Here is a 25192-nt window from a genome sequence, read left to right as displayed (position 1 = left end):
GTGTGTATGGTGTGTAATGTGATGTCGTAAATTGTATTGTCACACGACAGATTGTAGGACCCCAGGAAGAATAGCTTTTAGCTTATGCTGAAGCTAATGGGGATCCAAATAAAACAAAGAAAACAAACACCGCTGCCTTACTGCCATGTAAATATCATATGTATTACGTAACGTCTGAAGCGCGTAATATCTTTGAGATGATACACCAGATGAAAGAAAATCCTAACAGACTACACGAGATGAAAAGGAAAAATGCAGTCACTTATATTTTTGATCTTTTTTCGACGGCATGTGAGCGCTAACTGACAGCAGCATAATGCCACAGTTGATCCTCCCTACTCACAAATTCACACACTCAGCGGCGAAAACAGGACGTTAAATAGAAGGTTATTTCCACTGCATTGGGCCGCATGCTTTCATCCTCTCTCAGCAACCTGGGTGCTCGATGGTGTTTTAAGCCCCCCAACGTCTCCTTCCAGGCAGTGCTGCGATCGTTGACTTCAAGGCACCTACCCTAACCATAACCATTGCCTAATCCTAATGCCTTCCAGGCAGCGCTGCCTGAAAGGAGACGGGGGCTTAAAACACCGATAAACAACCTGGGTGGATAGAATACCAATGACAGAGGCAGTGTGTACATCTGAGATTACAGCATCAGAAACCTGAACCTGACACGTCTGTCTGCGGGGATCACAAACAAGAGCAGCAGCACAGGAGACAGACAATCAGTGTTTATTAACAGAGTATTTACAGTCGGGGGGGAAGAGAGACAGCAGTGTGTTGATGTGTGTGCTAAGTCTGTGAATCCTTGTAGAGAACATTTGCCACCAGCGCTCTCACTGCTGCCGGGTCCTCAGTATCTGTGGAGGGAAAACACAAATGTGGCAATGACCATCGGCACGAGACATTCAGTGTGTGCCCAGACAAAACATTATGAGGGCTTTCTTACCAGTTAAAACTTCTTCTTCTTGTAGGAAGTCAAACTACAGCGAAACTAGTCGAAAACTAGCTGATGATTGAATGTAGGAGGAACTGTCTATATTCAGAAACCTTCCCACGGTGTGATGGAGAACTGACAGACTCTTCATCATCACCCTTTGGTTAAAGGGCGGGTATTAAGGTGAATGAACAGCAGGGAAGAGCCTGAGAGCTGCTACTGACATTTCTAGGTCAGGGCGAGGCAGCTAACACCTACTGTACAGTACAGAGATCTCCTTTCTTTTTTTTACTCTCAGTGTTTGCCATACTGTGTGTATATTTAATATTTAATGGCTTTATGTTTTAGTAAAAATGCACATGAAATAAAATGCACTTCAAGCTATTTCCGATAGATGCATGTGCTCATGTGGACAAAAACAGTTAATATGCAAAGCCAAATATCGCCTCCCCCACACTACATATCAGACACATTTTTACACTTTTATTTGTCTGCAGTTTTATTGCAATCTCTCCTCCTCTCTATTTCCTTTTCCCTAAGGCTGCTACATCAGACATTTTTCGCACTGGGTTAGGTAACAGGCCTGCAAAATCCTAGTCAAAAGAAACAACATGCCCCAGAGGTTGAATTATTAACAGAGGCAGCAGGAAGCTAGCTAACACCTCCACCAGGCGTCAGAAAAATTAGCTGGAATGGAACCTGCATTTCCATCTGCAACCATATCATGCTCCAGCAAGTCCTGCTAATTACATGTTAGTGTTTTATCATCATTTTTTCCTCACTAAATAGGTTTCCACTCATTTAACAGTGCATTTCTGACAAAGCGGTTGACTAGCTAGCAGGTCATCCATGTAGACTAAGAAGACTGTTATGTATTTTAATCAGATTTAACCCCTCAAAAACATTTTATATATGACATGCATGGAGACTGAAGATGCATCTGGACAGATTCATGTTCTAAAACAAGGAAATTAACAGGAAATAAATAACCATTGTGCGCATTCACAATGATTAACCAAGTTATTGACTTAGTTAAACATTGTGTTTGTCGGGAGGATTGTGTTTGGAAAGAAGCTGGACAGCAGAGACGCAATTTTCCATAGGGGGGGTATGGGTGAAAAGATAATGAAACGAGTCAGAAAGCAGCTTCCTTGGTTTCTGTGCTCTGTGTGCTAGGGGATTACAGCCTCTCTAAAAATACTTCAGTCTTTTCAGCACACTTGACTGACAGGCGGTTTTATATACACTTGGATGTAGAAATGAAAACATTGGATTTAAGACTTTCTAAATGAATTTCCTCCATGACCTCTTCCTGTGTAGACGTGTTTATTTGTTAAGGAGAAGCCAGACAAGGGGCCTCTTGCAACAAAAGTTTTGTTTTTGTCCTAAACGCCTTTTTTGTAGGAGTCAGATTTACCAAACTCTCTTAACTGCACAAATCATAAATGGCTTGTTTCAGCTTGATGAACACCTCCCGTTATGAGGAGGTACGTGTTTGTGTGTGATCGTTGGTAGGGCTGTAACGAACATTCAAAGCTTCTATTGAGGTTTTCAAATGAAGGTTGGGATATCTCTCCTATATTTTATGGCGTCATCACCCCTAAAAAAAAAATCCTCAAACAAAACCTTCAATTTAAATAAAGTCATTCATCGGATTAAATGAGTTAGTTTTTTTATTTTAGTGAATCAACTTTCTTTAATGAATGAATGAGTCAGTTTTTTCAACAGAAATACATGTAGGAAGCAGGCTGATCCAATAAGGGCATGGAATAATGATGAAATATTCACAGTGCCTTTAGGCTTATAGCTAAATTATGCTACAAGTTATTGGAAATGCACACAAATAATAAACAATCCTACGCAGTCACCACTGAAATCTAATTCTACAAATAGTATAATACTAATAATATTATTGTAGCCTAATCTTTATCTGCAACTGTGCAGAAATACCAGGTTTAAACAGAATGAATAGACATGCAAATAAGGCTATCTGGTTTTGCTGGTTTATGGGCAAGTTTCATTCACAAAAATGTCTCAGAAAAAATAAGAACTTAACACTGCAGAGGTTCAAGTCCCTGCTGTTTGAAATCAGCTGGTGAAAATGCAACAGATTTAGCAGAGTCAGTAGTGTTCAAGTAGTGAAGCAATTCTAAAATATGAATATAGCTGCTTACGATGTGTCAACAGAGTATAAAGAACAAATGGCTTGAACAGGTCTACAGATGCTAAAACAGGTCTACAGCCATGCTAGCGGCTCTGTGAGGCTGTACTTAATGCTAAGATGCTTACAATGACAATGTTTACATGTTCGCCATCTTAGTTTAGTTTCTTTTGAGTAGATAGCCGATAGGGACAGTGCTGACATGTGACATGACAGGGGATGTTTGTGTGACTTCTGAATGAATCTCTCTCACACACTCTGATTCATTCAGAAGATGGTTTTGAGGAAGCTGAGGCGACAGGTGACAAACGCTGAAGAGACACACTGAAAGAAAGACTGTTTTCTGATGGAAAAGACAGCTTTTCTTGTTTTTTTTGTAAATGCACCTTTTAAAACCTGAACTAAAACACACCAAGGAGCAGGCTCGCGGAGAAGTCAACGAGGGACGCTGGAACGCCGACCCAGGGCGGAGGTCGTCTCGACGAGGGGGACACCAGAGTTAGTAAGCCCGGCTTCAGAACGCAAAAAAACGGTTGGGTGAGTCAGTTTAACACAGCACAAACCCCTCTAAAGTAGGAAAGACATACACTCATCCAGGCAAATTTAGTCTCAATCTCACGTGAAACACAACACGCAGGGAGAGGAGACAGGGGGTTTTAATGTTATCGGCTAGGTTAGCCTTAGCCATTTGTAACAGCATGCTAACATTTGTTAATTAGCACTAAACGCAAAGTACAGCTGAGGCTGATGGGAATGTCATTTTTTCAGGTATTTGGTCATAAACCTAAGTATTGGACACATTTTGACCCGATGATGGTGCCAGAGGAAGTTATAATAATTCATCCTGAGTGGAAAATAAGTTACCCCACCAAAATATGCTAATAAAATATAACATCTAAAAAGAATTAAAAATGTTGAATTATGTTAATACCTGAGAAAAAAAATTCAAATTTCGAGAAGATTGGTGAATGTAAGAAGAAAATAATCTGTGTGTACAGTATGAGTTGACCCTGCATGAGACCAGCGAGCAGGATCTTGTTAGCAGTAAAAATCTGTCATGTGGGGATCATTTTTATTTTTCCATCATCGTTAGTATTCAGGTCAGAGTCTGAGTGTTGTGCTGAACTGGGTGGCAAATAAATTGACTACAAATAGTCACAGTTGGTTTCTCGTCCAATTACAGCAACAGACAGACAAGATGTCGCTTTGAATATGATGAAGGATGCTCTAATCTGAACTGAATTACTGGCTCTGAGTTGTTGGTGTACTCACCGACTCCCAGCGCCTTCAGGTGGCTCGTAAACTCGGGTTTCTCCTCCAGGACCCTTAGCATGTTCGTGGACTCCATGCGCTCCAGCTGCACCTTCCAGTAGATGTAGATTTTATGATTGAAGCTCACGTACACCAGACAGGGGCTATTCTTACCCTCCTTACATGTGTACTGACCTGCAACCACACACAGAACACACTTAAACTTCATATATAAGGGATGTTTTTATTCAATATGTGGGGGGCAGTTCTGTGATATAGTCTGTTATGTGAATTCCAATGAAAACATTAGCAACCCTCTGCTGCCTGGCTACTAATATGTGTCTCTGTGGCAGAGCCAGCTTCCACACAAACAGAGAAACCAATCTCATCTGCCTTAATGATCTCACAGAGCAGGCAGAAAGCAGAGTGGACAGGAGGGGTTGACTGTTCTCCCAAACACTCGGTAGGTGTAAAGAAGAAACAAACCACGATAAAATCAGGCAGAACAAACAAAGTCTCTTGTCTCTTTCTCTAATCCACTTACTACTGCACATGTCATATTAGCTGCCTCAAATAAACTGTGGCTTGTTCAAACATTGCAGAAAGATTTGAAAAGGACAGACAGAGAAAATAAAGTAGAAGGAAGAAGCAAAGGCTGGGTGAACACAAAGCTCAACGTTGCCACCTAGTGGTGTCATGAGAGGTTTTGAAATTCTAGCCTTTGAAATTCTAGCCATGTATTTACTTACACCATCCAACAGGTGAGCACACAGGAGAAAATCTGACCTGATGTATAAGATAATTTAGAGTTAAGTATGAGGTCCCTCACCCGCACAGAAGGCGTTGACATTCTCATCGAACTGGAACCGCACTACTGTCCGATTATGGTCAATAATGTAGGTTTGACCATCCCAGGCGCACGCTACCACCTCCTCTCTGCCGTCTCCCTGGAAGCAAACAGACACATCCTCGCTATGATTATCGAAACAAGTGGAACCTGCCTTTAGTGAATCCGAACTAACCCTTTAAAACACCAAAGCAAAAACACAAACAAACTAACCGATCGAGCCAGAGGAAGACCAGCAACTCTCCCGTTCTGCAAGGTAAAATTACTGTTTTTGTCAGGAATCTGGTGGCTTTGAAGAGAGCATAAATGGATATAATGACTTTAGTTCCCCATTGTGAAGAACTGTTTGACGGCAATGTTAAGTGGTGAAAGAATTCTCAATGTAGCAGCCATTTTTTTTAGGTGGCAAAACATTTTGCTGGGTGCCCACGTCCACAGCAGTGCATTGCTTAGATTCTGTGTCAGGACCTGCTTCCTGCCTGCTTCTCCAAACTGGGGGCGTGCCAACCGCCATCTACTGTAGCTAATACACTGACTATGGATAAGTACATGCAACCCCATTTCAAAAGATCTAAACTATCCCTTTAATATAGTTCTAAAATTACTAGGCGATTAATTGATTGCTACTTTTATTTGATGAATCGTAAAGAGTAACTTAACACCAGTGTGTGTTTAACTGCACTCTCAAGGTTGACAGTTTAAAGCCTCTGGGTGTGGTCAGGTGTGTGCTTTAATATTGCACCCCATAGTTATGTAACAGCATCCTGGAGTACACTTATACAGTACATCAATGCAGCAAGGGGAGAAGTTAAACCAGTGGAGGTCAGCAAAAACTGACTTCCAGCTGCTGTTAAATTACTTTTTAAAATAATTTATAAAGCAAAATGGCCAAACTTCTCCAACATGAGGATATGAAGCTTTTATCCGTTTTATACATCTTAAATTGAATCTGGTTGGGCAAATCCAACTATTTCAAAAAAAGAAATGTATTCCTACATAAATACACACAAACTCACAGTAACGTCGAGCTTCTGCAGCGCAAACAGCTGATGATCCACCTGGACGGACCACAGGAGCTGTTCTGAGCTGTCCATCAATTTCAGGGTACCTGTAACATTTAAAGGCAAAAAGAGATGTAAGTATAACATTAAAGTACAGTTCTACCTGTTATTATATGCTACTGCTATTAAAAAAATTAAGAATACATCAACAAATCTCAAGACATATTGGACAAAAGGTGCTTTCTGACAAACACTGATTCTGAGAAGTTTGCTTTTAATTGCTGATGATGTTGAAATACAGACAGTAATTGTTTCTAAGTTCATAACCTCTAATGGTATTGTAATTTCGTTTCTCAATGTTGGCTCATCAAGGTGTCACCAAGAGGGAGGTTGTGAGTGTAAAAAATTGGCAACCAGGAGCCTTAAGTGCTGATTATCCCACTAGATCCTCTCTTGTTTAAATATTGATGGATTCTCCAGCTGCTCTGAGAGCTGGTTGCCAGTTATGTGCTGCTGCCAGGAGGATCCTCTGCCTCAACTAACAGCCACCAATATATGACAAATGGCTTACCACATATAGTATCACTACCGGCTCCAAAATACAGTAAGTGGATCACAAGATATAATATGGCTCGTACTAATTTGTATTTTACCTTGCTAAGCAAATACGTAGATAAGGGTGCTTTCACATCAGGTTTGGACTAAAGTGTGATTTATGGTCCCGCGGAGGCTCCACGCAGCGCTTTCGCCATAGCCTACGTAAGTGGCCTGAAGTTGATACTTGTGCTGGTGTGTGCGTCAATCTCTTTAAAAGAATAGCAGGGCCGGCGTGTGTGTATGTGTATGTATGTATGTATGTGTGTGTGTGTGTGTGTGTGTGTGTGTGTGTGTGTGTGTGTGTGTGTGTGTGTGTGTGTGTGTGTGTGGAGAAAACATGAAGTCAAACAGACTGAGTAACTCATTGATTGGGACTGGGGGGACAGAAAATCGTGAGACGGACAGCAATTTATGCAGCACATTACAGTGCATTATGTGTTTATTTATCTTATGTGTTGATTTTTCTTCTCTGGTGTCACAAAAAGCTCACCAAAAAAAGATCTTGGTACTGTAATATGATGGAGATAGTTACTACATGGTTTACTTGTTTTACTATCTTTTTTTTATTGAGGAACTGCTAAAGTACACAGAGGAGGACACAAGCCCAACATACCTCTGGTTTAACTCCTTTTCACTTTGTAATTGATCAGAGAAATTCCATGCGCTCCTGTTACAATGGTTACACAGTGATGCTGTATCAATAGGCTATATATTACTTCAATATCTTTTAATTGTGGATTTGTTTTTGAATTCATGTTAAAATCACACTTTTATATCAGCCCAAACAGACCCAAACTAAACACCAGAGAACTGAACCAAACAGGTTGATGTGAGAGCACCCTCAACATAATACACTAATTTAATAAAAGATTTCAAATGTGTCAAATTCATGACTTACCATCTAACGTACAGAGAGCGAACAGCCCACATTTAGAAGATTCCTCTTTTGAGCCTGATGAAAAACAGAGATCAAAATGTATTAATCAAAATCTTTTTGATATGGTTACACCTATTTTTCTCAAAATATAACACATGAGTTATCTATTAAGTGTTGTGTATAGTAAAGAAAAATTGACCAACTGGCCCAAGGTTTCAGTTTGGTACCTTTACTGATGCTGCCGATAAGATGAGTGGAAACATTCTTGTTGTGTATCCGCCCAGTGGTCACATGGAGAACTACATCTCTGGAAGGTCCCTCACTGTGAACAAAGAAATCAAAGTTTAATTCTCGAATCACAGCTTTTTACTTCTACACATCTATAACTGTTGCAACAGTGTCTACCTCCCAGGGGTTGCGGGGGCATCTTCCCCAGAGCTGTTGGAGTCCTGTTGTGTCCAGGAACAAAGCAGGATAGCGTAGCCGCAGCCTGGCTGAGACACCATCAGCTCTGGTAAACCCTCTGGACCCGGGTTCACTGACAAACTGTCCACCTGCACAACAGACAGTCAACACTGGGCTTTCACCTTGTGTGATAATAAGCTTTCATTTCACTGTACAGGATGACTTTAGTGCTCTGTGTTGCACATAAATAGTTGTTATATCACCCAGCTCTGCTATCCAGTTAGTGTACAGGAAAGACGTTTGTCCATTAAAGCTTTAGTGCATACATTTTTTATATTAATGACTACATTCAAGCCGTTGCCAAATGAGTTGATACAAAGCTAATTAAGACTATCAGCTCCACCAAACTCTCTCTGTATTTCTCAGTATGGCTATGTTCAGAAACTGGTGTCGTCCGGCGACTTTCGCGCGCAGAAAAATCGAGTCAAGATAATTACCTCTTCTGAAGAGTCCATCATGTTTTTTTTTAATCCTCCGTGTTTTTTTAATCCTCCGACAGAAACTACGCACTATAGCTTTAATTGCCCTGACTCTACCACATAAACTAAATGTGCCAGTATAAACCCAAACTTGATTAAGACATGCACCTCACAGTTTCAGTTAACCTATGTTGAGATGATAATTATTGGTTGAGATACTAATTTATGGAGCTTAATTGAAGTGTACCTGACCCTCCAGAAGCCATTTCTTCAGCAGAACCAGCTGTCCAGATCCCAGCTCTGAACCGTCAGACGGCTCCTCCCAACGGAAAGCTCGCACCACCCGGTCTGTGTAGCCCACCACCAGCTCACTGCGGCCATCACCGTCTACAGTACAGGCATGCACACGCTGTAGTCAAATTCAAAAAGCACAACAGATAGGATACAAATACAACATATGAGAAAGTAATTTACCGATATCACTTATGAGGATGACTTTAGTGTTCGCAGGAATATGTTGGGTAAAGAGGGGCTTCTGGTCATCAGGCGACATGAATTCATGCTGACTGGATGAATCAGATTTACTTGCGGTGGCAGCTGTCACGTCAAAGAGGTGAAACCAGCCCTCTGCACCGACAGCTACCACAAAGTTCTGTCAAACAGGGGGGAAAAAAAACACAATGTTGGGAACATCAGCACCAAGATATTCATTATAGGCTGCTGCCGATCATTTATCATTTTATAACTAACCTTTCCTTTGTTGCAGACATCTCCAACTGCAACACATGTCAGCTGCCAAACGAAGACACATTATATGAGTAACAGAAATAAATTTACTCTATGATATAATAAGTATTTCCCTCGGTTTCCTGGTTTATGTACTGACCATGCCCACACAGGTTCTTGTGATCCAGGGTTTGGAGTCGTCATTCTTGTACACAAGAAGCTTTCCGCTGGTGTCCCCCACAACCAGCTCGTTCAACTACAGTGAATGAAAGAAAGCACATTTTCTTTGCTATAATATGGAACCACCACTATTTAAACACTGTGAAGAATAATCTGAATCTTAAGGTGTATGTCTTGATATTTTGCTTAGACATGCTCTTTTTTGACTAATTTATATTCTGGTTCCTAAAAACTGCTAAATAAATATGGGAGAAGCCACAAAGTAGTGTATACACATCCCAATGTTGTCTCAGGTGTGTTGGCAAGTTGCATTCTTTAATTATTTTTGTTACTTATTTTAACTGTTCTTTATCTTCACTTTTAGCTGTTTTGTTTGTATCTTTATTTGCTGACTGTGATTTTGTATTTGATTGTTCTCCTTTCTTGTGAAGCCCTTTGTAAGGGTAGTTTTAAAAGGTGCTATATAAATAGTAATTAATATATATAGGAACAAGACTTTTGTTTTGTGACCTTATTGCTGCCCAGATAGAATGCCAAGTACTTATCCTCTTTATTTCAAATCAAGGACACACAGAAAGTAAACTTTAAAACAACACTGCCTCTGAGATTTTTGCAGAGAACATTTCAGCAACTTTACAAATACAGTACATTAGACAAGAGCAAATAAAAAGAAAACCAGTCTACCTTGTAAGGAGCGTGCATTCAAAAGCCTAGCACCAAATTACATGCATGTTTTGAGCATTTCGCATCTGTACTCAAACTTTTTTGAAGTGAACAAACTTATTGCAGCTCTGGATGTAACGTTGGACACTATAATCCATGAGTCTAAATAAAAAAAATAAAAAAAGTTATGTGAAATGAACGTTACTCACCGAGTCGTTGTCTGCATCTCCCAGACAGATAGCATGAGGAAACAGAGTTCCTGTAAAATCCAAGCTGACACGTTGAACGTAGTTCAAGGACCGCATAACTACTATTATGAGCTATATTTTGAAACCGCTAAGCGTCCCTAAACATTTGGACAGCTGTTGCTAGAATTAGTTAGAGCAAAGACAGTTCGTGATATGATAGCTAACGTTAGCTCAGTTAACGTTAACGTTAGCTCTCATAGGTTTTAACATTACCGTTAGTCTCTCCTGAAGAGCGTGACATAACATCGCATTCTTCTTACCTAACTGCTTTTTAAAATACCTTTGTTTAATGACGTTAAAGCCTGTATATATGTTTGTATAGTTTAATAGCTGTATGGTTGGCAACAGCTGCTAGCTCCTTCCTAGTAAACAAAAGCACGTGACCTTAGAAAGTATGGCAGCTCAGTAGAGACAAACTGTCTATTTCGCGGTTCTTCTAACATAGCCTAATTGAGGTAAAATGCGTTATGACATGTTTTCATGTATTTATTAAAATGCCTGAATGATGACAGAGACGTTTTAGTTATAGAGAATCTTTGGAATGATGAATAAAAATCTGAAAAAAACTCTTTTTATTTTTGTTATTTTTATTTTCTTAGCAAAATTTCGCATTTACCAAAATTCTTTAACAGAAAATCTTCATTTAAAATTGCAAAAGCATAGGCTTACAATAAAAACATTCAGTACTCCAATCCAGGCCTTCAAAACTCTTAATAGATGTACATTCTACAAGATAATTGACTGAACTGCTGAATATTTCATTCAATTTAATTGTGTTTCTTATTTTGTTTTATTAAAGCACTTAACTCCTTGCATATAATACTAATACTGTTTGGTACTAATATTACTACTATTTGGTATCGCAGTTTTATTTGTCTCCCAGAGTTAAGTGCCACTGTTGTCCTCTAGAGGGCGACGTTCAATTACAACTTTTCATGTCAGGCAGAAAACAACACGTTCAAGATGGAGGAGATGTTTACACAAACATCACAGAGGAGGCAGAAGTCTATTATAGAAATCGTTATTTTAAAAATGCCATGAGCTCATTGTAACCGGTGTGTGGATTGTATGTTTTGTTTTCTCCCTCTCTTCTCCTCCATTTATTTATTTGCACTTTATTATGCTTTCTTCTTGTTGTAGGCTTTTAACATACAGTATGTTTGGGCCCTTAAGGTGTGAAAAAAAACTAATAAAAAGTTGGTCATTGTAACTTTTAGAGGGTAGACCTATAATACATCTCTCACTAAGCATCGGAGTGCTGACATTTTCATATACTCAAGTTTGTGCATCATTTTGAGAAAAACTAATGTTTAATAGATTCATCAGACTAGATTCATTAAACCCAGTCAAAGTATTCACTTACAACAATGAATCTCTGCTACAAGAAAGTAAGTTTATGCACACACGTATTTTGCATGTTAGATAAAAAGAGTAGCCTAACTGCTTTAAAAACATGCTAAATATATACTAATGGTGCACCTGCCGAAAGAAAACAAAACGCTGTCAAACCAAACCAATTGACAAACCAATGACAAACCAATTGAAAGATGATCCCTCACATCACACTCAAAGATGGTATGGATGATACGGGTGCTTACGAGTTTTTGTTTTATTGTCTCCACACAGAGAACTCCCTAAAGAAAGGAGAAACATACAGAAAGTGGTTAAAGAAGAACTCGGGCGCCCAGATGTCATATTAATTATTACACTCAGCTATAACTGGAAAGCCCCTCAAGAAAAAGGAGCGCCCTCCCAGCCACTGGAAGACCAGCAGAGAGAGAGAGAGAGAGAGAGAGAGAGAGAGAGAGAGAGAGAGAGAGTCCTCACAAAGCGCTAATTGGACTTTGGAAGCACACTGACAGGGCATGGATAGGTTTCAGAAAGCCGGGCGATGGTGAAGGGGTGCAGGGGGAGGCTGAATAGAACCCACGCTTCTTTTCTAAACTCTCTTGCTGGGCCAAAAAAAGGGCGAGAGAGAGAAAGAGAATAAGAGGGGAGGGAAAGAAAAGAAAGTATTGGTGGTGGTGGTGGTGGGGGGGGGGTGGTTCCGCAATGCAAGCTTGATTTTGAATGCCACTGCCAACGCAGAAAAATTGGACAATTTATTACAATCCCCTCTTTGGAAAGCGCATGCACAGACGCACGCACACAGAAATAAAGAGACAGAGGAGGGGAGGGGGGTGGGCAGAGGTTCTTTTTGCACACACACACACACACACACACACACACACACACACACACACACACGCACGCACGCACGCACGCACACAGTAACAATGAAAAGACACAAGCGCTGATAAAGAAAAACTTAATGCGCAAAAAGTAAAAGATTACGCACAAAAACAATCCTGAGTGTGGTTTCTCTCTCTGTGTGTGTGTTATTGTATTAAGACGCACCATACGTGCACGCGCAAACACAGCACGCAGGCAATCATTGTGCACAAACGCGGACAATCACACAAACACGGATAGATAACTTCAAGCAACTTCAAACAAACTGAAAACAATCAGATTTTAGTTTAACTGCACATACACGCGCTGCACATGCACGCGCAAACCCAGAAGAACAGAGCGGCAATACCGTTCGGTCTTGGTTTTGTTCCGCGCTGAAAGACGTGTTTTATCATTCTGCGCTTTTCAAAGCGACAATAATCGGCCGAACACACCGCGTCCACGCTACTGTAACCATACCGGGTGTATCAAATCATACACAAAGCCTCCTCCAAACAGCTTCTTAGGGCCACTCCGCAGATTTGCGCCCCTCCGTTCCGCCTGCAGCGAGGCTGATGATCTGCTCTAATCAAAGTGGAAAATTCGGCTTCTGACGCACAATAGTCCCTCAAATGAGCGGCATTCAGACGCGTCTGTAACGTTAACAATAAAACTAGACTGTGTTTATTGAGTTGAAACGCCAGCGACCAACTGATTTACATGCAGCGCTCTCAGATAAACTCCAGCATGAATCTGGATGGTTCGCAGCGAGGTGAGCTGTATTTCAGCACCACAGTTTGGTCCAGAGCTGCCAAGAAAAATCAAACGACAAAGTAATAACATATATTACTTCTTATTCTGAAATATGAATGTATTTTTTTCTTGCTTCCCTGCATAGATCTTCATTTTAAATCTATATTACTCTGGAGAAACGGAAGGTTCATTTAATGAGCTATATTTCCAAAGACAAACTCTGAAACACTTTGCATTATTTTCTAGACTAGATTTGAGAATACACTGACTGTTTGGATGTCACCTGTTGAAATGACTTTCAAACGTAATTTCTGAACTCGCTAAGCATCTCTGACCACTCTAATTGCGTCCGTTTAGTGAAACACAATGGGAAGTCCTCACACTTATCGTAACTTTACAAAAAAGTCCATTTGAGACATGACTTTTCAAAACAAATTGGTATACTGAGCTCTACAATCTATTCCTTAAAAGATCCCTAAATGGCCCAATGAGAGCGTTTTTCATGATGATTTCCAAAATAATGACAAAAAGAACAGATTTTTATTCTGTCATTAAAAATCAACACAAACAGGTTGCTAGGTTTGGAATAAAACACTAAAGTGCTGCAGCTGTAAAGTAGGCTGTAGACTCTGTTGTGAACTTCTTGTCCTGAACGGGACTCTGTGTTGAACACTTTCCTATCCGCTCTGCCGCACACCTAGCTGACACCCGTGATAGACAGATAGAAAGAAAAACTCACCACTGACTGTTTGTTTAGTGCTTCAAGTGGCACGCGTCCGGCGCGCGCAATGCACCGGCACCGGGGCAGGGGCAGGAGCCCAAGGTGAATCCACGCGACCGGAGGGCGTGGCCAATCCCCCCTCCAAGCGTATTGAAAAGCAGTGGCGTCTTTCCTCGAGCACTCAGAACAGCTTTAAGAAGCGCGCGAGGCAGCAGCCCAACGGAGTGCCCCCATTGAAACAAGTGCGCGTCAAACAGCCACACCACGTGAACGGCACGAGCGGGACGCACCGCCTCGAGACTTTGTGATTCTTTATAAGTTTTTTTTTACTGCCAGGAATGGACTTCACAGCCAAGATGGAAATTAGCGTCAGCCAGCAGCATCTCATGCCGCCCGCTTGTTTCTTTTCCGCCGCGGCGGCGCAGAGCATCCAGCTGAGCCCCAGCGGCAGCAGTCAAGGCAGCGGGAAGTCGGTGTCCAAGCAGCCCAAGAGGCAGCGCTCTTCCTCTCCCGAGCTGCTTCGGTGCAAGCGGAGACTGAACTTCGCTGGTTTCGGCTACAGTCTTCCGCCGCAGCAGCCGCACGCAGTGGCGCGGAGAAACGAAAGGGAGCGCAACCGGGTGAAACTGGTCAACAACGGCTTTGCCACTCTGCGGGAGCACGTCCCCAACGGCGCCGCCAACAAGAAGATGAGCAAAGTGGAGACGCTGCGCTCAGCCGTGGAGTACATCCGCGCCCTGCAGCAGCTACTGGACGAGCATGACGCGGTGAGCGCGGCGTTTCAGTCCGGCGTCCTGTCGCCCACCATGTCGCAGGGATACTCCGCTGACATGAACTCCATGGCAGGTTCACCGGTGTCCTCATACTCATCCGACGAGGGCTCCTACGATCCTCTCAGTCCAGAGGAGCAGGAACTGCTAGACTTCACCAACTGGTTCTGAGCATCCATAGAAGGTAAGAATAGACTTAATGCTATCGGAGTTAATAGCAAACACTATCATAGATGAACTTTCATGATAAACACCCTGAACAGTGGCTTATAACATTTCTTTTTTTCCTCTTCTCACAGAAATATGGATCAACTCACTTTCCTGTTGGAGTACGCGTGCCTGGGATGGTCCCGGAGGCGGCTGGGTGTCCTCAAGAACAAGACGCACTGTCCTTAAACGCCCGGTCCTCCCAGACTGACAGAAAGACAGACACGGCCTTAACGTCCCAAAAATTTGGGCAAAATCTGGCCGGAGATCAGCGCCAAAGGATTAAAGGAAGACGGGTCTCCTGACAGCGTGGGAATCCAAGCTTCTTTACATTTGCCCATGATAAACAAAACAAAACAATAAAAACCCTAAAGCGAATTCATGCTCTTCAGCAGCACATTAAAACATTATTTAATACGTTGCTCTTCAACTATGCTAAATCCAATCACAGAACACCAACCCTTTGGTAAACCTCTCAGACGTTTTAATTCAGAAAATGCTTCCAAGTCGCGGATTTATTCTATAAAATTCTATATCAAACGCTTTTTTTGAAATATATTAAGATATTTTTGTATGTAAGAGATTTATAGATGTTTTGTACACATCCTTTTGTATATATTTTGTCTATATATTGCGAAGTTGCTTCTATACCTCCTGCCTATGTAGACGTGTAGTCTATTATTCTCTGGCTCTTCTGTTCATGAGGTTTCCAGAAGGAGTTTGACACTCCTTTATTCTAGCACCAATGTGTCTTATTTAATAGCAAAACCATGTTATTGCATTATGTCATGAAGTTCACAATGATCAAAACTTATGCAGCTATTGTCCAAACAGAGCGCAATGGCCATGCATTGTCTCTTTATACTGCCAGCTCTATATTACAGATGTTGAAAAAATAACTCTTATAACCATATTTTCTACACTAGTCCAAGAATAAAATGATTTGCTACTGAATTATTTTCTCTGTCTTATTTTTTGGGGGTGTATTTATTGGAGGGAGGGCACTTTTGGTTACAGCTTTCAACATGTGGTTAGTAGCTGTTTGGAGGGGAAAGCCAAAGGAAGTGATGAGTGAGATACACACTGCACTGTAGAGGGACAAAAAGGATTAGAAACAACTTTTACGCTCGATATATTTTCGTCTGTCGAAATTTACAAGGCTCCTTCAAGCCTTTAGTCACATCCCTCATGTCCAAGTCTGCCCATTCTGTTTTGTAAAATTGGACACTATCTACAACAGAATTGATTAATTTTGCGCAAGCGCAAAACGTAGCCAAATCTGGTGTCACAAGAGTACAATTTAAGCCATTTCTGTTTATTTCAAAGCATGAACAGATATGAAATCCTACTAAACACGTAAGATACGGGCACTGATGAAATGTGGTTTCTCCTAAGAAATGCATCTTAAATTTACCAAACACCATTTTCATAAAACTAATTATTTTTTATTTTATTTAAAACGCCTTGTCCTCATAGTTTGGACTATGCCATGAAGAGAGGCTGGTGCAGCTTTAAACGGTGCGTTAGCTCCTCGCATACATTATTTTTTAAAAGTGGAATCACCATCTGTAATGTTCGTGTACACAAACGGGCTGAAACGAAAAGAGAAAGCACCAAAGTTGTAGCTTTCGTGTGGAAGTATTTTTCATCTAAACCTCCCAAATCGAGTAAAAGTGAAACAACGAGAACATTTCTTTGCCAGTGTCTTTTAAATTAGCACATGGAGGGCGGTAATGATGATCACACTTTTGCGATCACCAAACGATTTTAAGGTAGAGCTTGTGTTTCTGCAAAACTAAGTTTGACAGGTAGGGCGGAGGCTGCAGCCGGACGCGTGTCTGCTTTAATGAGTGAATGATGTTAGTGTGGTGGTCGAGTGGAGACACAGAGCTGAATTGGCTGATGGCGTGTGCCTCCTGACAGCAGCATGCCGCTGAACATACAACAATCACCACCTGGGAAGGAGGGAAAAGGCCCCGTCTGGGTCTGTCTGTGTGTGTGTGTGTGTGTGTGTGTCTGAAGATACTTTGGCTGGTCTTGTTTTTTATAAAGCTTTTTTGATAATGAACTCAAATCGTATCAAATTAAGAAATTAACACATTTGACTCTCAGTTTTATTTTAATAATGAAATATTTCATTCACAAAGAGAAACTTACTGCAAAACCGCGTGATGTGTTCGGGCTCATTGCGCAAGATGCGCGTGCGCTGCATCAGTTGCTCTTAAAGGAGGGTTCATGGGCCGACAGGGGGCCATGAGTGGGGGGAAGAGGGTCACTTGAAAAATGAGCAACAAGAAAAAAACTAGTCGTTGCTGTAAAAACTTGCAAATTTGTAAAAAATTACTATTTCATTTAGGATTTTACTTGCATCACGGTTGTCTCCTGTCATAAAATACAGCAACAAAAACCATTCCAGGGATTGCATGTTTTTCTGTTTGAGACATATGTAAACACACAGCAGTTTATTATCTTAAAGTAAGTCTGGATTCCAAAAGGCTCATCAATCAATGTCTGCTATTGTTCAAACTGTACAAAAACTCTTTGGGAGTTAAAGTAAAGAACAGCCAACCCATACGATCCGGTCCTGCTCTCATTCCCAAATTAATTGACAGGCCTTTTCATTCACAAACTACGAGACAACAACTACATGTTATTTTCCTGATGCAATGTTTTGTTTATATCAGGAATGTGTGTAAACAGCAGTAAATTGAACCTATATTCAATTCTGACAAACTTATAAAACAATAAAATGTGAATTTTACTTGAACTCTTGTCTGAATATACCTCAAACTTATATGTAAAACAAACTCAGTCTTCTAACATGACACCCTGCAAAGCTGTGAGTCACATCAGCATCTTCATTTTTCAACTTTATTTGGATAAAAAATAAATGATGATGATTAACTAATCATGTCTAATAAAAGACAATACAGTCAGTGAAATACACAGTTAACAACATACTATTATATAATTAACAAACCACCCAACAATATGTAAACTGAGTGTATGACTAAAGTTAAAGCTGGTGGAAGCACTTTATTTTTGGCAGCGTGGGGTAAAAATTCCATAATAATCATTCTGCATATTGTAATTCAATTGGTCTGAGAGAAAATTAGACTTCAGCATCTCCTCTTGACTCTGTTTTAAGGCTTTGGATAGTCTAGCTGTCATGGAGACTTTGGTCAATCTCAGGTCATTTCAGAGAGAGCACGTTTCTATTGGCTGCTCTGTGCATGCATATGCCTGTGCAACAAAGAGGGGAGAGAGAGAGAGCTGCAGGAAGAGGTCTCACTCTACTTCAAATTCTGTTTTCTTGTTTTTTACCCACTGCAGCTTTAATGCATATGTTATACAATACAAACATTTGTACTCCAATTGTGTAGGAGATCCTGACGTAGCAAACACACTTTGAACAGGAAATTACTGTCTAAGCTGAGGCTGCTGCTTGTCTTGGGGGCAACGTAGGAGAGATTTTATTGGGGGGTTCCTTCTAACCAATCAGTGTGCAAAACACCTGAACATCTTTCTTGGAGCTGACAAAACTGTAACTGTAAGCTCTGCTTAATTTTTTTTTATAATATTAGGTCATTAGAAATAGTACAATGTTGCAAGCCAAAGACAAACCTACCTGCAAACCTGCTTCCCCTGTACTGTTGCAGAGGTCATGACCAACATGTAGCACAATGCTGATCATGCAACAATTTAGCAATAACAGTATGTAAACTGTTAAAATAAACACAAAGTGTGTTCTCAAGAACCCAAACTAAGCTATATCTATCATGTCTTAGAGACTTAAACCCTCTCAGAATTGCTACAGTCGTTTTAAAAGAGTAATAAAACCATCAGGAAAGTTATCAACAGGAATTGCAGGTACAAATTCATACTATCCTAACCATCCTACATTTTTTCTTCACCCGTTAGTGGCAGATTGTAATAACTAAAGGTCACAGTAAAATAAGGGCGTTATTGCAAAATTAGTGGAGGATACTGAAGACAAACATTGATAATAATCTTTATTTGACATCAAAGTAAGATCAAAGTGTTATATGTATAACTTATAAATGGCAGAGTTGAATGTGTGAAGAGCATTTTTAAAAGAAAAAGGTTTCACATTAGGTGGTAGAATCACAGTCTTGTTTGTTGGAGGGTTTTTCCATGATGACATATGCTGCGTACAGGACATCCCTGATCTTGCATCCCGGTTTGCTGCTTGTCAGAGTCCATTATGTTTTCTTCTGTGGCAGTCTGTCAAGCATGTATGAACCGCAGGAGAGCAGGGCCATATCTAATTGGCAAAGCTGAGGCAAAACAATGGCTCAAACTATATTAGTTGAATATCTCACTGAATATCATTCATCAGTGTTGATTAAGTTGGATGGAAGAGGACAACAGTCTGAGCGGCTCAAATCAGAACAATAAGCAGTTGTTGTATCAGAAGATTTACATGAGCCCCGCCCCTGAAGCAGTGCATCCGGGCGAGTTTGGGAGGTTTTATCTAATGCTGTGGTGCATTTTAAAGCTTTGTCAAACTGTAGTGAAAAATGATCACCATCCACTACTGCAGAGCATTTCAGGACCATAGACAGCACTTTCACAGCTCTATGAAATGTCATGTAGCTAACAGGCCCATTTCATATGGCTTTTCTTGTAGCGTTTTCTAAACATATCTGATTGAATGAGTGAAAGAAGTATTCAGATCCAGTCCTTTACTAAAAGTACTAATACCACACGGTAAAAATACTCTGTTACAAGTAAAAGTCCTGCATTGTAAATGTTACTTAAGTAAAAGTATGTAAGTATCATCATGAAAATGTACTTAAAGTATTAAAAGTAAAAGTACTCAATGCAGAAGAATCCTCACATTTTAGAAACTGGAAGTGTTTAATGGTCTAATCATTTCAGCTGCAGCTTGTAGGCCAATATATTGTTGGGTAGTTTAATTTATAATAAAACATCATATTTTATAAAATACATGTGTTTTGTGTGCAAAAATCTTAATTTGTAAAGTAACTAGTAACTAAAGCTGTCAGATTCATGTAGTTAAGTAAAAAGTACAATATTTCCCTATGAAATGTAGTGGAGTAAAAGTAGAAAGTGGCATTAAAAGAAAAGAGGTACAAATACCTTAAATTTGTACTTAAGTACAGTACTGTAAGTAAATGTACTTAGTTACATTCCACCACTGTGTGAAAGTCATCTTTGTGGATTAAATAATTCTTCAATTCTCCAATCCTGAAGATCTCTGTTTGGTTCTCTTTGGCAGCACCTGTGGCGATAAGCAGTAACAGATGTGAGCGTATTTTGCGTTAGCCCCCCCTACCCTCTCTGGTGGACTAACTACAGCTGGGTGATGGACAACGCTTCACTAAATGTGCGTCATTCGGCGGCAAATAGTGGCTGAATAGACATTTATTTAAACAAAAATCTTTGAGATTATTACTTTAAGGAGAATTTGGCGAGTCGCGCAGATTCATGCTGCATTTACGCAATGTCGACAGAATGAAAAGAAAAAACATCTTTTACTACAATTTGGGAGTGTTGACCCATTATTCCAAGGCATTTAGCCCCATTGCTAGACTTGTAGATACTAGATAAACAGCCTTAATGAGCTTCTTTTGTTGCGTTACGCATTCGTGAGAGCTCCTTTTATAGCTGAGTCGATTGTATTCGTGTTTAAAGGCACAATGAGTAGATTTTTCCCAAAAAAGCTATGTATGACCGATGTACAGAGACAATGCCCTCTGCCTGAATTTTCTCTTTTTGTCTTATTTTACTGTGTATTACTGTGTATTACTGTGTTTGGGACATTTCTGGTCATCAACTTCTACAAAAAGGTAGCGACCGGGGGCCAGATCATCAGCATGCATCTAAGAGGAAGAGACGAAAATGGTGGACATTGTGCCAAAAAAATGCAAATATAGGGAGAGGCAAAACGCAAAGTTCCAAAACGAGAGTGAATCTGGGGTTGGCTTTCGTTCAGCCAGGAGAAGGGGCGGACTTTGTATGTTGTGCTTAAAAACCGCAACCAACAAATCCTACTCATTCTGCCTTTAATTTTATTTTACTACCGGTGGTGCATTTGCAGCCATTTTTCCAATCCCCAAATCTCCGACCATGAGAGGCTGATGTGATTGTTGTTTTCTCCTCTGCTGCTTGTAATTACGGTTTAAATGATATGACGTGAAGGCAGTGCTGATCACGGCAATCCTATTGGAATGAATTAAAACATTCCGCGAAATTTCATTACTTTAAATTCTGGTGTGACCGGGCCTTAAAGATCATAAAGAACTGATCATTTTCCATGTAGGATGAAAAATGACTACAGTGCCTAATTCACTCCCTTAAATGTAAGCGTCTCTGTTTCTTGCGTGTCATCTTTTCACACAAGACTACAGTACTGATAATTGCAGTGGCAGTAATGCTGATACCTGAGCCACACAGGGCAGACGGTGCAGTGACTGAGGTCAGAGGTGGCTGGAGTCATCGAGAGGGTTGGAGATGACCGACTTGTGAATGGTTATGAAGAGGGGCAGGTAGGCCAGGAAGTCCAGCAGGTCCAGGGGGGGAATGTGCTGCAGCTCCAGTCTGATGGCCGCCTCCTGCTCCAGATGGATTCCCCCAGCCTTCAGCTCCAACAGAAGCTGCTCTGCACTGATGAAGCCCCGCTGAGCTCCAGTGTCTCCTCGCTGCTCCTCCATGAGGAACAGGAACAGTTGCTATACAATAATAATATTTGACATAAATACGATTAAAAACAAGGTAAACTGGCTTTGGACTCACTCTAAGCAGAGTAGAGAGCGTGTGGGTGTATGCTTATGTGTGAGTGTGTGTTGTATTGTGCGTGTTTCTCAGGGGAGCCTCAGATTACCTCGACCTGTTTCTAGTCTTGTTTGAGTGCACCTGTTTGCACAGTTAATGCAGTCAAGGTGATAATTGTTGGGGGGGGACGGGGACGGGGGGCGGGGGGAATAATCCTTCTGGCAATTAGCCCATTCTCATGTTCCTCCTGCCTTTCAGTTGCTCAGTACTTCCTTGTATGAATGAGGGCTGGGCCTGCTTGTGAGCGGCCAGCTGGTAGGCCACTCCTGGTCCATCTGAGATGAGCCGTGTGTCTCAGGCTGATTACAGGGCTGGGCGGAGTGGACGGCATGTTCACTGCTGGGCACTTTAATGAGATTAAGGCCTTGCTAATCTATGAAAAGGGGAAAGCACCCCTCTCTTTCTCCCTCTGGTTTGCTTCCCTCATTTCTATGCATGAGGACTGAGTGTCTTTCATTAAAAAAAAGCTAGCTTTACAAAGCATGCTTTGGAATTGCTCTTCAAAGTGTTTACCAGTATTTATTTCATTATAATTATACCCGCGGAGCCATGAAAGCGAGGCGGAGACGGTGTTTGTGGCATGAATGTGACTAATGTGAGAGTTAATCTGATGCTGCATGGATGTAAAGTGCACATTGTGAAACCAAATTCAAGAGTATAAACATGTGGTGGGGAGTTCTATGCCAGCAGAAGTTTGGGAGAATTTGAATTTGAACTGCAATCCAAACCATTTTATTACCTTTGCTTTGAAGAGCCTCACTTCTAACGAGCGGAAGTCCATGTTGGTGATTAGTGATCGCATAAACTCACTGGAAGAAAAACGTAAAATGATTATTTGCTTCTGCAAAAGAACATGTGAGCATATTTTTCAAAAGAAGTACTCCATTGATTTAGTATTGCATATTCATAAAGTCGGGGGAAAAGAGAGATTAAAATCAAGAAATGGGCAGCAGAGCTTGGCTCGACTCTTAGTGCCTTGTATGGGTCAAGCTAGATCTTACACTTATAACACCCACAATGCAACTCAATAGCGACTTTCATTACACCCTTCCTGTCTGGTAAATGCCCACGCCCATAGTTTGTAACGCAGGTTTTCGGTTATAAATTTGGTGGCTCCAAGCCCAAAGCAAGGTAACCCTGACGACATGATCAGGGTTACTTTTCCGACATGGGAAAGCTCTTCCAGAGCCACAGAGTGTTGAGTGTCAAATCAGTGCAGTGCACCTTTAACAAGCCTACGTTTGTTGTGAATCAAGATAAAAATAACCTCATTCATCGTGTTCGTTGGTAAATGGTTGCCACTGCGGACAATTTCAGGACAATGTGTTCATGGCGGTGGGTGATTTTTGGCGGGTCATTTCCGTGCGATGTTGTGTTTGCAGAGATGTGATGGTAAAGTGTTCTGAGCCCATTGTGGTTGCTCACGGTGGCCTGGCTGCCAAACAATACTTTGGCACACGTGGACATCCCGCCACAGTAACGGATAAAACTGCTCTGGTTTTGGGGACAGTGGGTGTGGGGGGAGCTAGAGCAGGGTGAGCGGGGTTTTGTGTTGAGGTTTAGGGAGGGGAATAAGCAACCAGGGCACACTCTGGTGCTAAGTGACCACTGGCAAACAACAAAATCTAGGTCCATTTGGATAATGAGAGGGAGAGACGACCGATTGTGTTGGGACAGACCTCTCCTGTCCAGCGTGTGGCACAGCGACGGTCGTCCCTTCTCTAACGAGCGCCCGGTGTTAATGAGCCCCTCCTCGCCGTGTGCTCAATGGCCTGATAGAGCGAATAATGGCCAAGCACTAGGCCACCGAGTGCAATGCACGCCTGAGTGCTCCCTGTGCTGTGATTGGCCCTTGTCCTCTAACCATGGTGCAGGCAGGGGCTTGATGGGGATGAAGCAAGACAGGGCAGCTAATGATCATTAATTGCACTTGGTTTGCAGTAAAAGAGTCCAAATGCTGGTGCTTTAAGGACACTGGCGTGATAATGGCTAGCGTAAACGAGGGGCTAGGGGACTGGTGATGGACTGCAAGGAAGATAATAGCAGCCTAACCCATTTTCTTTTTGTCAGACCTCCTCTGGCACCCTGCTGTGGCCAACATAGAAGATGTCTCGCTTACGTAATGCCCAACATTTTGGCGGCCTCCTCATTTGGGAGCCGGTATACAGTCCAGCGGGGGGTGAAGGGATGCAAACATATTCTGACCTAGTTTGATTTGACAGAATTGAGAGTTGTTTTGGGGTATTTTTGAGCGGGCTGCAGTGACGCTGTGCTCACTGGGTAAGAGGGAACTCTATGGAGGAGGAGGGATTCCTGTTTTATCAGACAAGTTCATGTGGCGGGGAGCTGGTCGAGGTCATGTTTTCACCAACTTTAGTTATGCTTCGCTTCCTGACTAATTTAGGGAGCGAGGACACTTACAGTAACTGTCAGTGCATGCATCCTCCATCCAACACAAGGGACAAGGGATCAAAGTGACAATAACAATGACTGCGACGGCGCCACTGATGCTGTTTGGGAATCCTGTATGGCAATGTGCTTCTTGGCAGATCATGTGACTTGCCCTGAGGGAATGTGGCGCTGTGTGAGGTGGACTTGTTTGGGAGCACAATGCTTCACAGGGACAGATGGGCTGAGTCAAGAGCCAAAACAGCACAGCACAGAGGGCGAGAGGTAGGCAACAAGAGAGCCGGAGAGATTAGAGACATGAGAGGCATGGACAGTTAAAGTTGAAAAGAAAAGAGGAGAGTTCGGGGGAAGGGTGCAATTAGTGAGAGGTAAAAATTGGAAGAAGAAAAATAAATCTATATAAAAAGGCAGAAAACACCTCCTCAGATTTCAAAGCCTTACATGATCAGAAGGCTGATTGTGTAACTACTGTTGCAGCTCATTTCTAAAATAGGATTAGAGACAACAGGATTAACTGAAACAGGTAAGAGGATCAATTTAGTTCAGTTGGGATGAGATGACAGAAGGATGCTGTTGTTTTCTCCTTGTTTAGCAGCTGGCATTATGAACGCTGATCTTCTCTCTTCTTATTATTTAAATTGCAAAAAGGAGTTCTGTGAAAAGAGGTTTAATATGCTCATTCATTATCATTACTTTAATTACCGTCATACAGAGGAGACACCCTGGTCTCTCTGTGCCAGTGGGGCAGGCAGTCTACAGGCCTCCTCTAACACACAACACAAAGGGCTGGCCGTAAATCAGAGGACCCATGACCCTGACCCTGTCCTCGCTAAGAGGGAGCTCTCACTCCGGGGTGAGGGCTTTGGGAGCAGGCCTTGACCCTCGGAGACCTCCAGAGTAGGCTTGGCTCCACACACTCCTGTCTGTAGG

The 25192-nt window shown here is 41.6% G+C and overlaps 2 protein-coding genes and 1 long non-coding RNA gene across 4 annotated transcripts; 1 reads left to right on the top strand and 2 right to left on the bottom strand.

Annotated features, from left to right (window-relative positions):
* Positions 1–716: 716 nt before the first annotated feature.
* On the bottom strand, positions 717–10781 carry itfg2 (integrin alpha FG-GAP repeat containing 2). Of its 2 annotated transcripts, XM_078242833.1 has the most exons (13): positions 10334–10781; positions 9442–9537; positions 9306–9347; positions 9030–9207; positions 8803–8942; positions 8077–8225; positions 7899–7993; positions 7693–7746; positions 6213–6304; positions 5410–5445; positions 5179–5296; positions 4371–4544; positions 717–860 (listed from the first exon to the last, which is right to left on the bottom strand). In XM_078242833.1, the coding sequence occupies exons 1-13, from the start codon at positions 10427–10429 to the stop codon at positions 793–795; spliced, it is 1338 nt and encodes a 445-aa protein (XP_078098959.1). In that variant the 5' UTR covers positions 10430–10781; the 3' UTR covers positions 717–792. The 2 variants fall into 2 exon arrangements, with proteins under 2 accessions (XP_078098959.1, XP_078098960.1); XM_078242834.1 differs by lacking the exon at positions 5410–5445 and having other exon boundaries at positions 10334–10780.
* Positions 10782–11899: 1118 nt separating this feature from the next.
* On the bottom strand, positions 11900–14379 carry LOC144512355 (uncharacterized). Its single transcript, XR_013500993.1, has 2 exons — positions 14076–14379; positions 11900–12006 (listed from the first exon to the last, which is right to left on the bottom strand). It is a non-coding gene; the product is annotated as an uncharacterized LOC144512355 (long non-coding RNA).
* A 3-nt stretch (positions 14380–14382) lies between these two features.
* ascl1a (achaete-scute family bHLH transcription factor 1a) lies at positions 14383–15987 on the top strand. The gene is made up of 2 exons (XM_078243051.1): positions 14383–15011; positions 15127–15987. The coding sequence occupies exon 1, from the start codon at positions 14396–14398 to the stop codon at positions 14996–14998; it is 603 nt and encodes a 200-aa protein (XP_078099177.1). The 5' UTR covers positions 14383–14395; the 3' UTR covers positions 14999–15011; positions 15127–15987.
* Positions 15988–25192: the final 9205 nt, after the last annotated feature.

The sequence above is a fragment of the Sander vitreus genome, chromosome 23 (assembly GCF_031162955.1).
Source record: "Sander vitreus isolate 19-12246 chromosome 23, sanVit1, whole genome shotgun sequence".
In the NCBI taxonomy this organism is placed as follows: domain Eukaryota; kingdom Metazoa; phylum Chordata; class Actinopteri; order Perciformes; family Percidae; genus Sander; species Sander vitreus.
The sequence above is the reverse complement of the archived record's forward strand: the minus strand, read 5'-3'. Positions and strand labels throughout refer to the sequence as shown.